The sequence below is a fragment of the Haemaphysalis longicornis genome, unplaced genomic scaffold, assembly GCF_048455015.1.
Source record: "Haemaphysalis longicornis isolate Haplotype H1 unplaced genomic scaffold, Haemaphysalis longicornis Haplotype H1 scaffold_1, whole genome shotgun sequence".
Lineage (NCBI taxonomy): Eukaryota > Metazoa > Arthropoda > Arachnida > Ixodida > Ixodidae > Haemaphysalis > Haemaphysalis longicornis.
Window position 1 is genome coordinate 484009183 of NW_027526203.1, and position 15831 is coordinate 484025013.

Sequence of the window (15831 nt, forward strand, 5' to 3'; positions counted from 1 at the left end):
GTGCTACTAGGGGTCTGACGATTCAGACGACATGTCGACTGTTCGGGCGAGTGCGGACCATGTGCAATCGTAGCAGACGATGCGGCGAACGTCCCTGACGTCACGGGTGAGACCGTGACGTAAGGCTGGCCCGCTTGCACGCTGGCCTTCGAACGGCCATTTTCCCGCGCGGCGACCAAATTTGAAACTGGTTGCAATAAACGTGCTATAATTAATTCTGTGTTGGCGGCTGACGGCTTTCGGTTCGATTTTCGTAATTACTGGGCCAATAGGTATTCTTTACAGCATAAAAACTGAAAGCGAGAAATTTCGTGTCAGTACGGATCCTTTAAGAGACCCTAAAGACACAGTATCTTTTTGTTTGATTGCTTTGTTTCTACTCACTTACTAGTTTTACCCCTTTTTTACTTCCCATCATTTCTTGTATGTTGCCTGTTTGTATGCCTTATATTCCTCACATACACAATGCATCATCAGAAAAAGCCCAGCTCTGTTGGTGAGCACTTACAATGAATAAATACCAATAAATAAATAAATAAATAAATATAATAAAGATCAGAACTTTCACAGCTGATCTGGCTTTGATTTGATGATAAACCTAGTATCAGTTGCTTTGAAATTAATATTGAAACCAGGCTGCATTTCTCTCTCCAGTTTTCATTAATTTTTTTGTGGCACACAGAATCCCGTCAATAGCTTTGACCGATGGTGCTGTCTGGCAGTAAAACCAACAACACGTTTGGTCATCCAGCAGCCTGCGATAGATTCCACCTCACAAAGTTTTTCTTCCTAATCCAAGACGCTCGTTTCCTATCCCCAAACATTACTTCTATCACCTTCTTTCTGAGGCTCGTTTTAGGGACAACTGGAGGTTTCTTTTATTAAGTAACTTTCTGCCCCATAAGACATTGGCAGCAGTGCAGATGGCTTGAACATCTTTCTTTTTAGTGACAGAGGTAGCCGCAACTGTTCCTCACTTCAGAGTGTTTGCCAAATGCACAACAGCCCAAACTTCTTTGCCTGACTGGATTGTATCAGCTTGTGTGAAATAATGAACCAGTAGAAAGCTCCATACTCCACTCTGACTTCGCTATGTATCCTCCAGGCAAAACTACTTTCCAAAATTATAAAAAAAAAAATTGCAGTTGCTGAGGAAAGAAAAAATGTCACCCATTTCTTTTGCTGTCATGGCACAATCGTAAAGATACTTGCCATAGCATCTGTATGAACTGGTTGTTTGTCACCACCATACCACTGCCCAAAGCCTATACTCGGGCTCTCTGTACCCGAGCTCCTGTGTGGCGGCATCATAATGTCGTCGTAGTTTGATGCTTGTGGTCAGAAATGACTGGTGCAAACACTGCGTCAGTCGCACATCACGGAGAAAAAAACAACCAGACCTGAATGTTAAGGTGCTTGCGCTAGCTGCCAGATGGCGACCACAAGCTTGGAATCACGAATACATCACAGTGTGTGATAAAATTGCCCAGAGCAGCTCTGTCTAGAGATGTCTTTATAGTAGGCAACCCTGAACAGGGCCGTACTCAGAAAATTTTTTCGGGGGGGGGTTATGAATTTTGAGAAGGGGGTAGTTTTGCTGAAAGCAACAGTAAGTATTGTTTACGTGCTGCCTGGGAAAGATTTCGGGAGGGGTTTGAACCCCCAAACCCCCCTCTGGGTACGGCCCTGACCCTGAAGGCAGGTCTTTCACTGAATCACTGCAAATCCTCTCGCCCTCTGCCAAGCCAACCTAATGTTCCTACTGTTGGCCTTGCAAGATCACTGGCAGAGTCAGTGGCGAGCCACAACTGGCCAACCCTACAGTCTATGCTGTGCTTGATCATTCCTACCATGGTGCTGGAAGTTCTCCGTGTATTTTACTCCAGCACTGAGGATCATCCACACAATGCCAGTATCACTACAAAGAGCAAAACAAGCGACAGATCCCTGAACAGCCATGACTGATGCTAGCAGCTTTCATGGAACAAACACTGAAATGACAAGATCATGGGCCACAGCGAGCTGACTGCTTTCAAGGAGAGGAAATAATTCACGGGGCCATTAACAGTGGGAGCTTTTGGAAGTTAACTGGAGATCTATACATCATCACAAAAATGATATATATCTAGAGAAATCTGTAGGTGTGGCAACACCACTCCTGAAAGCAAAAAATACTGGTGCTCAACAACAGAACATGAAGCCACAAAAAGCCACTTTTCTCAACAAAGGTATACCAGGGCTATCCGAAGGCAGTGGATTATTTGCCGGATCTTCTCTTCTCACTAACACGTTCCCATTACCTCATGGCTACCATCCTCTTACAAAGTGCCTGTGGATAGAATTTGGCACAGATATTTAGAGCTTGAGCACTGCCCTGAACACATTCAAATTTTCAAATTAGCAAAGAAAAGAAAATATTGATAATACAGAGAATCTGTGCAAGTCAGAAGCCATCCTTTTGTGTAACAGGGCTGGAAAGTTCATTTAACTGTGCAGTACTGGACTAGCTAGGAGGGAAGAGTGGGGGGCGTAGACAACATGGCAGGCACCTTTGCACTTGAACTTTGTGTCACCGAGTATGGAAAGCCGCCGACGGTGCATGCGCTTGGGGCCTTCGCATCGTGCGCCGCTCGTTTCCACAGGGTGCTGGTGCAGGTAAAGTGCCAGCCAGCGCAGGTTGCAGTCGCAGATGAATGGGTTGCGTGCCAGGTGCCTGAACGGTAGAAGAGCCACGTGGCGATGGACGCGCAGAGACTCTCTCCACTTCACTTGAATGCCTTCCAAGAGGCAGACGGAAACACTTGAAACGTGGCACAAAAGGCACGTACACAGCAAAGGTGCCCCTGTTCAACTTCCTCGCATACTGTGTCTCACAGCTGTCCTATCACGATTACTTGATTTAGGTGACATTACACTGTACCTGCTATCATCAGGGAGGTACTGAGGATGCCACATGCCATAGTGAACTTCTGCGGCCATCTGAGCTGTGATCCTAATGAGCCGTTTTTCTTCCCAATGCCGTGGTGGGAGTAATCAATGTGTTATACGTGCTATGCCAGCCAATTCAAAGCCACGCTGGGAGTGCTTCCATGATGCTGGCTAGCACCACTAAAGAGTATAAGAGTATAATACCAGTTAAATTAGCCTTATGCCTCACACACATGCCATAAGATTTTCTTCGAAGTACAGCGAAATGTCAGCTCAGCAAGACCGCTTGTGTTGGACAAATTTACTCCACTGCACTCATTAATAACACAAAAAAGAGCTGGAGCGAAAGCGACAGGATTTTCTCTATGCAAATTAATATTTTAGCTGCCATGCAAGGCTGATACAGTGCAGAGAGAGTGAAAAAAAATCAATGCCATGCCTTCAGCCTCAGTCACGTTTTCACATGAATGTGGACCATAATGCTGAAAATGTTGCTGTTCTCAGTTTTTTTCTCATCCAAAATACCCCTCCGTCACCACAAACAAGGAGGTTCAAAGCTTATTGTGAATCTTGCTTGAATCGGTTGCAACTGATAGCCTGTTATTCTCATCTTTAAAGAGCACATGGCCCACACAAAGGATTGATATGTGGCAATAATAGGAAAAATCAGTGTTCAATTATGAAGTGTGCATGCAATTATATAATACATTTATTAAAAGCTTTGCGATACTTTACAATAAAAAGCTTCTGGTGGGAACAATGAATACACCTAGATTCATTAGATACTTAGTGGCTCTAACTAAATGCAATTTATGTACTCCTTTAATCAAACTCGTACCCTGGAACTGTGCTTTTAAAATGACGACTTTGCACAGCAATTATTTATCCTGCCTGCCTTTAGTTCTCTATTTAGTTGAAAACAGATGCTGCAACACTTTGCTTTAGATTATTGCAGAGAAGAGTGACACAAAAAGGGATTCGCGTAGCATGCTTACATCAACGAACCCTTTATGGATTATTGGCAATACGTGTAAGCGTCAAGTGGACAAAAAACTAAAAAGTGTCAGCAATGGTACTCCATACTCACAAAGTTTGTATGTTGTTCAGAGGTGCGAATGATCCATTGGCCAGCGACTGGATGCTGTTGTCATACAGGGATCTGAAACATTTGCAATATATTTAAATGTTTGCCACCAAATTGTGTCACCCTTTTTTAGCATGAAAGTGTTTCATTCCGGAATACACGAAGGTTTCACTAACTTCATATTCGTAACGGAAATGACGCCAGTACAACGAAGCAAGCGGCCTGTAAAAGGTGCATCCCTGCACACAGGGTCTTATTGCGGGGAAGCAACCTTTAGTACTAAAGACTAAGCTATGCTTAGGGTTGTTCGTTTTCAGGTTTTATATTTTAACATGACAGTATTTTATGCTGGGGTACACCAAGATTTCACTGTCGTCATATCCGTCACGGAAATGACGCCAGTACACCTTTGCCGAAGCGACCCGCTCGCAGGACGTCGCTCGCCAAGCACACCTACAAGACAGCCACAAATCATGCTACCCGCAAATCATGCTCAGCTGCAGATTTCGCTGCACATTTAACTTTCGTGTTTTACCTATTCCTATGACAGAGAAGGCAGAGGGCGACAGAAAGTTAGATGGGCAGATGAGATCAAGAAGTTTGCGGGGACAAATTGGTCGCAGTTATCACAGGACCGGGGTAATTGGAGATTAATGGGAGAGGCCTTTGCCCTGCAGTGGGCATAGATAGGCTGGTGGTGGTGGCGGTGGTGGCGGTGGTGGTGGTGGTGGTGGTGGTGGTGGTGGTGGTGGTGGTGATGATGATGATGACGACGACCAAGGAATCAACCACAGCTTTAAAAAAAATCTTGTGCTAGTGCAGGCTAGAGAAAGAGCAGAGCTGGCGGCCCCTCTCTCTTCGTCGGAGCCCCAGCTGTTGCGCCTCACATGAATTTCCGAACTTGCCGCTGAAAGTTCTCCATGACTGGCAGGCCCGGATTGTTTAGCCTGCAGGATTTCACACCTTTCACAAAGTGGACCGCGTTAGCATGCAATGGAACCGGTGGCAACCGGCTTCACAAACTCAGCGTCTGTAGCACAAGCTGGTCTGTGCTCCCCACTTAAGGTGCGAATGCACGCAAATTGGCAAAGAGATGAGCACACAAGAGATCATGCCACGAACACTCGTCAGAAGGCGCACGCTCACGTGCGCTCAATATTTTTTAAATGCAGAGCATTTCAGTAACTCACGATGTCACCCGCGTTGACGTCCGTAGTCCGCACCGCACCCCTCCCTACTATATAAAAAAAAAAAATACTATCCGGCGCCCGGTTTCGATCCCTCGACCCTGCGGGCGGAACGCATTGTACATGGTGCTCTACCCACTGCGCCACAAAGCCGACACAGAATTGGACACTACGAACGCGCCTTATATCGTTGATTCATTCAAATTACTGCTGACGAGCGCTCCCTCGTCAGCAGTTGCCACAAGTGCAACAACATCAACGTAACGCAAACTACTTAACGTCGTGCGCCCCCGGATATGCTCTGCATTTGATCGTGCCCCTCGCGAGGGGGATGTTTCACTGCGTCTTCTCTCGGTCGCGGGACCCGTGGTGCCATCTGGAGGAGGCGCGGCACAACTCGTAGCACTTTCTTTGAAAAAGTGCCTCGAAAGCGCGGCAAATATGAAATAGGGATGACGCGCTTTCGAGGCAATCCGCCGACGCGGCTGCTTTGTGTACAGACTCGGCGGCGAGCGTCCCGGGATTCTGTTTTATCTCTCTCTCTCTCTCTCTCTCCAGAGTTCCGCAGAGACGCGATTTTGCTTTCTTGTAAGCTGCAAGTGAGCCGTCTCTAGACACCGAAAAGTTTTTTTATTTTTATTTTTTTGCGAGCTCCTCACGTGGCGCAAGCCCAACATTAGGGAAAGCCTACACGCGAGCCTGGACGACGCTGGGACTTTGTTATGAGACGCACGCTCACGTGCGCTTGGTATTTTTTTAGGCAGCGTCTGGAACCCCGCGCGGGGCACGAGATTTAGCCCCCTCGCAACGGCTCCTGCCCCGCGTGACGTCATAAATACGTCATAGTGACGTCATATTAACAGCAATTGTTATTATATTGCGTAGTAGAATACAAAAAGCACATTTTTTTTACATTTTAATAAAAAATTAGGAAGCCACTCATTTGCTAGAAGTCTTATAAAAGAATTTTTTTTGTTCGTTCTTGCGGAAGCCGCCGATGCTGCCGCTGTTGGCAGTATGGCGTATCCGAAAGTACCGAAAGCCCTGAATGCCTGAATTTCTTGGGTCGACAACGTAGATGAAGCAGAGTTGATAGAGTTAGAAGCACTATCAGAATGTGCGAGAACATTGCCGTATGCGGGGACCAAGCCAGCCTATCCACACGGTAGCGAAATCCGCTCTCGAGTAATGCTGACCTGCGACCGCCTGCTGTATGCCGATGGTACTACCTGCGTTAGATCTACGACATCGCGCAGCCGAGTGGCCCCGTTCGAACAACCCACGTCCCACGCAAGAAAAGACACCGTCCGAGCGTGATTATGTGAGCCTGCTGCGGCATGTCCGCGCGGCAGCATCTGCTATCAACAGTTTGCACCACGGCAAGTTCAGAGCCTGAAATCGCAGTGTGTTTTCAAAATGACAGCAGCACGGAACTTACAGTGCTCAGGACGTAGGCTAGACGCGGCCACTGATATTTTACTGGTCGCATGTGCGCATTACAAGTGCAAACCACGGATAGCTAGAAAAGGTAATCATTGGTGTTCCCACACATGTACCGCGTACAACCCAGCACAGTAGTTTCCCCTTTAAGGAAATTAGCAAAAAAGACCCCAAAATCGGCAGTTTGTCGCGTTTTTTGTATATATTTTCGAGTGGATTGAATTGTGGCTTAAAATTGTTTACCCGAAATACGTTTTGTGCGCGGAAAGGTCTGGTGATCATGAGCTTCTTGCATCATAAATGCATGGTATTCAGCGCTTGAAAAGATTTTTCAGAAGAAATTATTGCAGCTGTAGTGGTGAGCCATTTCACTACAGTAAAATGTGGCAGAAATACATCTGCGATACAAAGAATGTGAAAGAGTGAGAACATTGGCAGTCTCGTATCCCGTGGCCCAGATTGTGGCTGGGTAGTTTCCATCATGCATTCAGCTCCTCACATTGGCACACACATGATGCTATGACAAATTAGGAACTGCGTCCTCCAAAAGGTACACTAGCTAGGCGCTTCATGCCATAGCTGCTGCATTGGCATAACCTTCACGTCTCTGTATATGTGGCTATGTTGGCCAGATTTTACCGATTCCCCTCATGCAAAGGGACTTAATTCAGGACACCCAGCCGATAGGATCAGAGAAGAAGCTGTACAGACGGTAACAGGAAGGGTATACACTTGGCCGACCATCATGTCTCCAGCATATGAAAATCCAATGGGTTCTACGCAGGCTCAATAGTCAACGTCAAAGAGAATCTGAAGATGTGCCTCGAACGTGAAAGTCTCAGCGGATGGTTTGTGTCCATGGGTATGAGCAGCGAGCACACTGCAAATGTAATTGATAGGCAAAGGTCAAGGCTGTAATGGTGCGAGTTTAACCAAAAGAAATGTTGAAAAACATCCCAATTTCAAACTGCATTGATGTAATATGGGCACGAGTGACGTCATATGGACGTGCACTGTAAATGCAGTTATCTGTGAGTTAACTGTACGTTAGCACTCAAGTGATACGATCAAACGGAATGGAGGCCCCACTGAAATTGCCCAGTTATGCTTTTTTTGCGGTGGGTTAGGTTGGTGGCTGTCAATTGCACAAACAAGATTCTGTGATGTCATAGAGAAATAGCTGCAAAGTGTGTATGGAACTTCCACTGCTCTACACATTTTCTGTACTATCTTATTTGTTTGAAGTTTACAATAAAATTGATGTCATTTGTTTTTTGTGCAAAGAAGTCTTTTTAATGAACGAACCTTGTATTTTTTCTTCGTAGCCTCTGTAACAGCTTGCCTACTGTGCCCCTAAACAGTGGTCGCTAAACAAATGCCCACTTGCCAGCCAGCTTCAGGGGCTTGTAACGATTTACTAGGATTTTTCATGGCCAACATAAATTCCAAGGAATCCACGGTGGTACACTCCAGGGCAGTGCAAGTCTCAAAAGAAGTTTGACAGCAGGACTGGACACTAACACAACCAACAGGCTTCATAGGTGGAAACCAGAAGCCCACCCACACAATGCCATGCAATAAGCCAATGCAGTGAGTCTCTTGATTTTTATGCGAGGCATTCAACGTGTGGGTCGACTAGTGAGGTTAGCTGGCCAGTTTGGGCACAAAATACTCACTTTTGTGATTTCAGACAGCTCTCAAAGGCCTATCTAGATGTCTTTGTTTTTTTTCGCAAAAAAAAAAGTGCAAGCTCACAGTTGGGGATCTTGAAAACATTGTTTAGCCTCTCCAGTAATTGTGCGAGCCTGAGGTAATCCTGCCTATAGGTGGTCCTCATGTTTGCTAGCTCCCACAGCAAGCACATGAATGCAGTGACTGAGAAAGATGGTGGCCAAAGGGAGAAAAGGGGGTGGTTCCTGAACAAACATCCCTTGATCATCAAAACAGCAGAAAAGAGCGCTGATGACTCCGAGTCCTCGGCTGGGGTGTCGAAATACCTTCTGGCCTACGTGTACAGGGCATTCACAAACTTTTCTTTAAAAACTCTTGCGATTACACACACTCCCTCCATGGAAGGGGTTTGTTTCCGGCAAGGTGGTTGAGTTGAAATTTGTGATTAGTAATAACATCAACTCGCCATTTGTCCCTTTCATTTAGCATGCTTCCGAGCTTCACTTCAAAAACCCTACTTTTTCTAATTTACGTATAAATGGATTGATTAAGGAATATTCTCTTATTTACCTCTGCTCAAATAAAACTGTGTTATACCTTAAACGCTGCTGTGTCCATGCAGGCATAACATTCTTCAATGGTGTTGTGTGGGGTACATTAAGCTCAGTACTAATAAATTTAAAACCAGGGCAAGTGAAGTTTACCCTATTGTTTCAGGGTATCCAAACTATTTATAAATTTTTGTAAGCATTCTAACTGTCTACCAATACTTTGGGGGTAACTCAACTCAGCTCACCCTTTTTTCCCATGTCTTTATTATTGTTGTGCTCTACAAACACATTCCCAGCTGGAACATGCCTGCTGAATTTAGGGCCCAAACCATTCTTTTGCTATTTCACATGATTGCAGCTGTATGAAACATTGCTTCTGATTAGTTTTAGCCTATGATTTCCAACAGGTCACTTAACTACTGTCAAAACCATATTAAAACATTAATTGCTATTTATAACAAACAGTATTCTAACATTTTACATAAAACATTTGGTTGTTACCTCACTTGACGTTTTTGTTACACAGCCAGCCTGGTTCATATTTACCTAGGTATGAAGGACATGTACACAACAAATGCCTTACTGCAATACATTCACATGCCCGTCTTACAGCAAATCAGCAGACATAAGCCACACGTTTTGGCTTTCCAGCAGAGCTTTGGTGTCAACAAAAAAGGAATCTTTCTTGGCTTCTCTGCAGAGCTTTGCACTCAAGCAAAAAGATCACTTGGTTGTTTGGCTTTCCTGCAGGACTGTAGTGTAGTGCTAGAAGGCATCACTTGCTTATTTGGCATTTTTTCTGTGTATTGTGCCATGAAACCCTTGCGTTTTGTTTGGAAAAGGAACTTCACACCACAGACTGTGCAGAGAAAGTAGAGCTACTCACTGACTTTTTTCACAGCCACGGAATTTTGGTAGAATCACTTGTCATTGACAAACACCATGTTTGCTTTATGTCTGAAGGTGTGAATCTGGGAGAGTTAGTTTATATTGGGAAAAATACAGCGACAATAACAGTACTGAAGTACAAGAAAAGGTGCCGTGATGAACAGTGTCCATGTGTTCGCAGCTTTTTTGTCCAGTTTCTTTCCTGTGTTTTTTCATGAAGACTTGCTACAGTGCCTGATCAAGCCTGTTTTTGTCTAACAAAAATGTCAACAGCGAAGCACTTATCAATGCTCACATGCTGCTCATTGACACCAAAGCAGAAGTACGTTCACTGGAGTCATTTTATTGTTGAAGCCTTCCAGGATACAGCTTTCAGCTGTACTGCAATATATTCACAAACATCAATAAAGACATTCACGTCCCCTCGGCTCCAGTTCCTGCACAAGGTGTTAAGTACTCTCGGGAGAGGATAATGTCAAGCTGTACAAGAACCATTCCCTCGTAGATGTGCTCCATAACCTGTTTTTTAGGCTTGTTAGCTTAAAAAATAGTTTCAGTGCCCAGAGAATGTGCTTTCTAGCAGTTGGGCTCTGCTAGGTATGCATCGGTGCAAACAAAATATTGGACACTGCATTATGGCCCTTACGACTAAGCATAGTCACTTAAGCAATTAGCTGAAACAGTTTTTTACACAGCACAGAGTTAAAAAGCAAAAGAACATGAAATATCTCCTTGCAATTAGAAACTTTTACTGTTCACCCCCCTCCCCCAAACACAGAGCAGACAATTACCAGCTGTGAACACAAGTATTAACGTCGAGTTGAATTCCACAGGGGGCTCCGGATGGGTACATTGATGCCACAGTCAATCAGAATTCGTGAATCCTCTGTAAGCCTTCGAGAGAAGCTCTCACCATTACTGGCCATCCAACTGAGTGGGCATGAAAGTATTGTTGTTGGTTATGTTGACTTCCAAGCCAAACACGAGTAAACAAAAAACTAGCGTACCAAAATACATAATCAGAACAGATGCAGGATGAAGTTTGTTGACTAACCGGGTTGAAGAAGGCAGAAGGCAGTGGGGCAAAGGTTAGGGAAATAAAATCCATACGGTAATTGTGAACGAAGTTATGAGACGCTACCAGACGATCAGCTGGTGAGGAGGGAGGGCTATCCTATCTATCCCTTGCTACCTCTTTACTATAATTGAGCAGATAACAACCTTTCATTAAACTTGCTAGCTGGCAGTTCCACGTACCCCATGTAGAAAATTTCAAGGTAGACAAAACGTTGTTTCCTGTGCATTCAATAATGGCTGCCTAGAGATTGCTTAGAATTCGCAGCTCATTTGAAGTCTTGCATATCATGAAAGCACAATAGTATTATTCAAAGCAACAAATTCGAAAAACATAGATGAACAACAAGAGCCACTTGTTTACCTTGAGCACACAAAACTTGAAAGCACTATTTAACACAAGTGTCAAGCTTGGCACACACGGCGATCTTATCGGCTTGACTTCTCCCGAACTCGCACATTTGGAGCTTGAGCCTCCTTGCACAGGAAGCGAGCCAGTGAGTGGCTGGTTTCAGCGATAGCTAAGTACCTATGCTGCCCATGGACGGGCGGCTGCTGGGCTCTCCCATTCACCAGGCCACCCACGAAAGTGGAGCTGCGCTCCCTGCATGCAGCGTGCACGGATCGTTTCGCGGGGTAGTAACGTTTCTTGCAGTGCCCCGCGAGAAAAATTGCAGAACAGGCTACATGCGAGGACGGATTGCGTTCGACGATGCCCTGCGCTACCTGACGATACTTGATTCGTGCACACTGAGTGCGCTAACACTGCGTTGCTCGCGTTATCACGTCATCAAAGTCAGCTACCTCGTTAGCCACGGCGCAAAGCGCTGGAAAACTGATTCGCACGTAACACGTTTCACGCCAGAATCAAAATACAAGGCTTGGAATGCAAGTAGCGATCGGAACAAGTAGACAACGAATGCAGGAGCATAAAGCCGATGGCACGTGAACTGCAAGACAATATGAAGCTAGCAACATATTTAATGGCAACAAAAGGAGCACGGAAAAAAGCGGGGCGAAGCAACTTGCCAAAATAGGATGCGTTAGGCTTACCAAGACTAGCAGCAGCAAGTTCACGAAAAATACTCAATAAATAACTGCAAACAATCTTCCCAACAAGAAAAAAGCGCCGCGAGGCAGCCGCTGAGCAAGGCGATAAGGATGTAACGTTGCGCAGGCTTGCGGTTGGAGCCAAGGCCGGAATCCCACATGGCGCACACACGCCGTCAACCAACGTCTTCAAATGTGCAAAAAAAAAAAATTAGTGACGCCACAGAAAGTCACGTGACTAGTTTAGTTTGACGTCACTTCTGCGGGGCAGGAGCCACCGCGAGGGGGCCAGATCTCGTACCCCGCGCGGGGCACGAGACTTACTCATTTTTTTATTAGATGCGACGCTGAGAGCATCTTTTGTCGGCGGCCCTGTCCTTCCTGCGCGCGTACGTCGGCGGCGGCGTCCGCATTCTCCTCCGCTCACCCCTCTCCTCTCCGATAGCGAACTTTCTCGCGAATGGGCATTGGATTGGATTGGATTGGATTAAAGTGAATTGTGTTGGATTGTGTTGCGTCATAGCCGCGGCAGACGCACTGGCGCCGGCGCGTGCCCAGGTGAGAGCGAACACTCTCTCTCAACACCTGCGGGTGTGCGGCCTAGCGCGCTCTCACTCCGCCGGTGGGCGGTGCTGCGCATGTGCAGTACTCTCTCTCTCTGCGGTCTCCTCTCCTTCGGGCGCGCTGCGCATATAACTAGTGTGCCGCTCTCCGGCGGCCTTTCGGTCGACGGTTGCTCCCCGCTTGCGCTTGAACACCTTTCAGCGTCGCATCACACCAGGGTTCCCGCGAGGGGAGGTGGGTGTAATTTTTTTTTATTTTTTTTGCGAGCTCCTCACGTGGCACAAGCCCAACGTTAGGGAAAGCCCACACGCAAGCCTGGACGACGCCGGGACCTTTTCATGAGACGCACGCTCACGTGCGCTCGATATTTTTTGCGAGCTCCTCACGTGGCGCAAGCCCAACGTTAGGGAAAGCCCACACGTAAGCCTGGACGACGCCGGGACCTTTTCATGAGACGCACGCTCACGTGCGCTCGATATTTTTTGCGAGCTCCTCACGTGGCGCAAGCCCAACGTTAGGGAAAGCCCACACGTAAGCCTGGACGACGCCGGGACCTTTTCATGAGACGCACGCTCACGTGCGCTCGATATTTTTTGCGAGCTCCTCACGTGGCACAAGCCCAACGTTAGGGAAAGCCCACACGCAAGCCTGGACGACGCCGGGACCTTTTCATGAGACGCACGCTCACGTGCGCTCGATATTTTTTGCGAGCTCCTCACGTGGCGCAAGCCCAACGTTAGGGAAAGCCCACACGTAAGCCTGGACGACGCCGGGACCTTTTCATGAGACGCACGCTCACGTGCGCTCGATATTTTTTGCGAGCTCCTCACGTGGCGCAAGCCCAACGTTAGGGAAAGCCCACACGTAAGCCTGGACGACGCCGGGACCTTTTCATGAGACGCACGCTCACGTGCGCTCGATATTTTTTGCGAGCTCCTCACGTGGCACAAGCCCAACGTTAGGGAAAGCCCACACGCAAGCCTGGACGACGCCGGGACCTTTTCATGAGACGCACGCTCACGTGCGCTCGATATTTTTTGCGAGCTCCTCACGTGGCGCAAGCCCAACGTTAGGGAAAGCCCACACGTAAGCCTGGACGACGCCGGGACCTTTTCATGAGACGCACGCTCACGTGCGCTCGATATTTTTTGCGAGCTCCTCACGTGGCGCAAGCCCAACGTTAGGGAAAGCCCACACGTAAGCCTGGACGACGCCGGGACCTTTTCATGAGACGCACGCTCACGTGCGCTCGATATTTTTTGCGAGCTCCTCACGTGGCACAAGCCCAACGTTAGGGAAAGCCCACACGCAAGCCTGGACGACGCCGGGACCTTTTCATGAGACGCACGCTCACGTGCGCTCGATATTTTTTGCGAGCTCCTCACGTGGCGCAAGCCCAACGTTAGGGAAAGCCCACACGTAAGCCTGGACGACGCCGGGACCTTTTCATGAGACGCACGCTCACGTGCGCTCGATATTTTTTGCGAGCTCCTCACGTGGCGCAAGCCCAACGTTAGGGAAAGCCCACACGCAAGCCTGGACGACGCCGGGACCTTTTCATGAGACGCACGCTCACGTGCGCTCGATATTTTTTGCGAGCTCCTCACGTGGCGCAAGCCCAACGTTAGGGAAAGCCCACACGCAAGCCTGGACGACGCCGGGACCTTTTCATGAGACGCACGCTCACGTGCGCTCGATATTTTTTGCGAGCTCCTCACGTGGCGCAAGCCCAACGTTAGGGAAAGCCCACACGTAAGCCTGGACGACGCCGGGACCTTTTCATGAGACGCACGCTCACGTGCGCTCGATATTTTTTGCGAGCTCCTCACGTGGCACAAGCCCAACGTTAGGGAAAGCCCACACGCAAGCCTGGACGACGCCGGGACCTTTTCATGAGACGCACGCTCACGTGCGCTCGATATTTTTTGCGAGCTCCTCACGTGGCGCAAGCCCAACGTTAGGGAAAGCCCACACGTAAGCCTGGACGACGCCGGGACCTTTTCATGAGACGCACGCTCACGTGCGCTCGATATTTTTTGCGAGCTCCTCACGTGGCACAAGCCCAACGTTAGGGAAAGCCCACACGCAAGCCTGGACGACGCCGGGACCTTTTCATGAGACGCACGCTCACGTGCGCTCGATATTTTTTGCGAGCTCCTCACGTGGCGCAAGCCCAACGTTAGGGAAAGCCCACACGTAAGCCTGGACGACGCCGGGACCTTTTCATGAGACGCACGCTCACGTGCGCTCGATATTTTTTGCGAGCTCCTCACGTGGCACAAGCCCAACGTTAGGGAAAGCCCACACGCAAGCCTGGACGACGCCGGGACCTTTTCATGAGACGCACGCTCACGTGCGCTCGATATTTTTTGCGAGCTCCTCACGTGGCGCAAGCCCAACGTTAGGGAAAGCCCACACGCAAGCCTGGACGACGCCGGGACCTTTTCATGAGACGCACGCTCACGTGCGCTCGATATTTTTTGCGAGCTCCTCACGTGGCGCAAGCCCAACGTTAGGGAAAGCCCACACGTAAGCCTGGACGACGCCGGGACCTTTTCATGAGACGCACGCTCACGTGCGCTCGATATTTTTTGCGAGCTCCTCACGTGGCACAAGCCCAACGTTAGGGAAAGCCCACACGCAAGCCTGGACGACGCCGGGACCTTTTCATGAGACGCACGCTCACGTGCGCTCGATATTTTTTGCGAGCTCCTCACGTGGCGCAAGCCCAACGTTAGGGAAAGCCCACACGTAAGCCTGGACGACGCCGGGACCTTTTCATGAGACGCACGCTCACGTGCGCTCGATATTTTTTGCGAGCTCCTCACGTGGCACAAGCCCAACGTTAGGGAAAGCCCACACGCAAGCCTGGACGACGCCGGGACCTTTTCATGAGACGCACGCTCACGTGCGCTCGATATTTTTTGCGAGCTCCTCACGTGGCGCAAGCCCAACGTTAGGGAAAGCCCACACGTAAGCCTGGACGACGCCGGGACCTTTTCATGAGACGCACGCTCACGTGCGCTCGATATTTTTTGCGAGCTCCTCACGTGGCGCAAGCCCAACGTTAGGGAAAGCCCACACGTAAGCCTGGACGACGCCGGGACCTTTTCATGAGACGCACGCTCACGTGCGCTCGATATTTTTTGCGAGCTCCTCACGTGGCACAAGCCCAACGTTAGGGAAAGCCCACACGCAAGCCTGGACGACGCCGGGACCTTTTCATGAGACGCACGCTCACGTGCGCTCGATATTTTTTGCGAGCTCCTCACGTGGCGCAAGCCCAACGTTAGGGAAAGCCCACACGTAAGCCTGGACGACGCCGGGACCTTTTCATGAGACGCACGCTCACGTGCGCTCGATATTTTTTGCGAGCTCCTCACGTGGCGCAAGC

The 15831-nt window shown here is 48.4% G+C and overlaps 1 protein-coding gene across 1 annotated transcript in view; it reads right to left on the minus strand.

Moving 5' to 3' along the window:
• LOC144156355 (protein slit-like) overlaps positions 1-15831 on the minus strand; it is a 418661-nt gene that overhangs the window by 74105 nt on the left and 328725 nt on the right. The window contains 2 exon segments of the mRNA XM_077688358.1: positions 2550-2713; positions 4016-4087. Coding sequence (XP_077544484.1) covers positions 2550-2713; positions 4016-4087 — 236 coding nt within the window.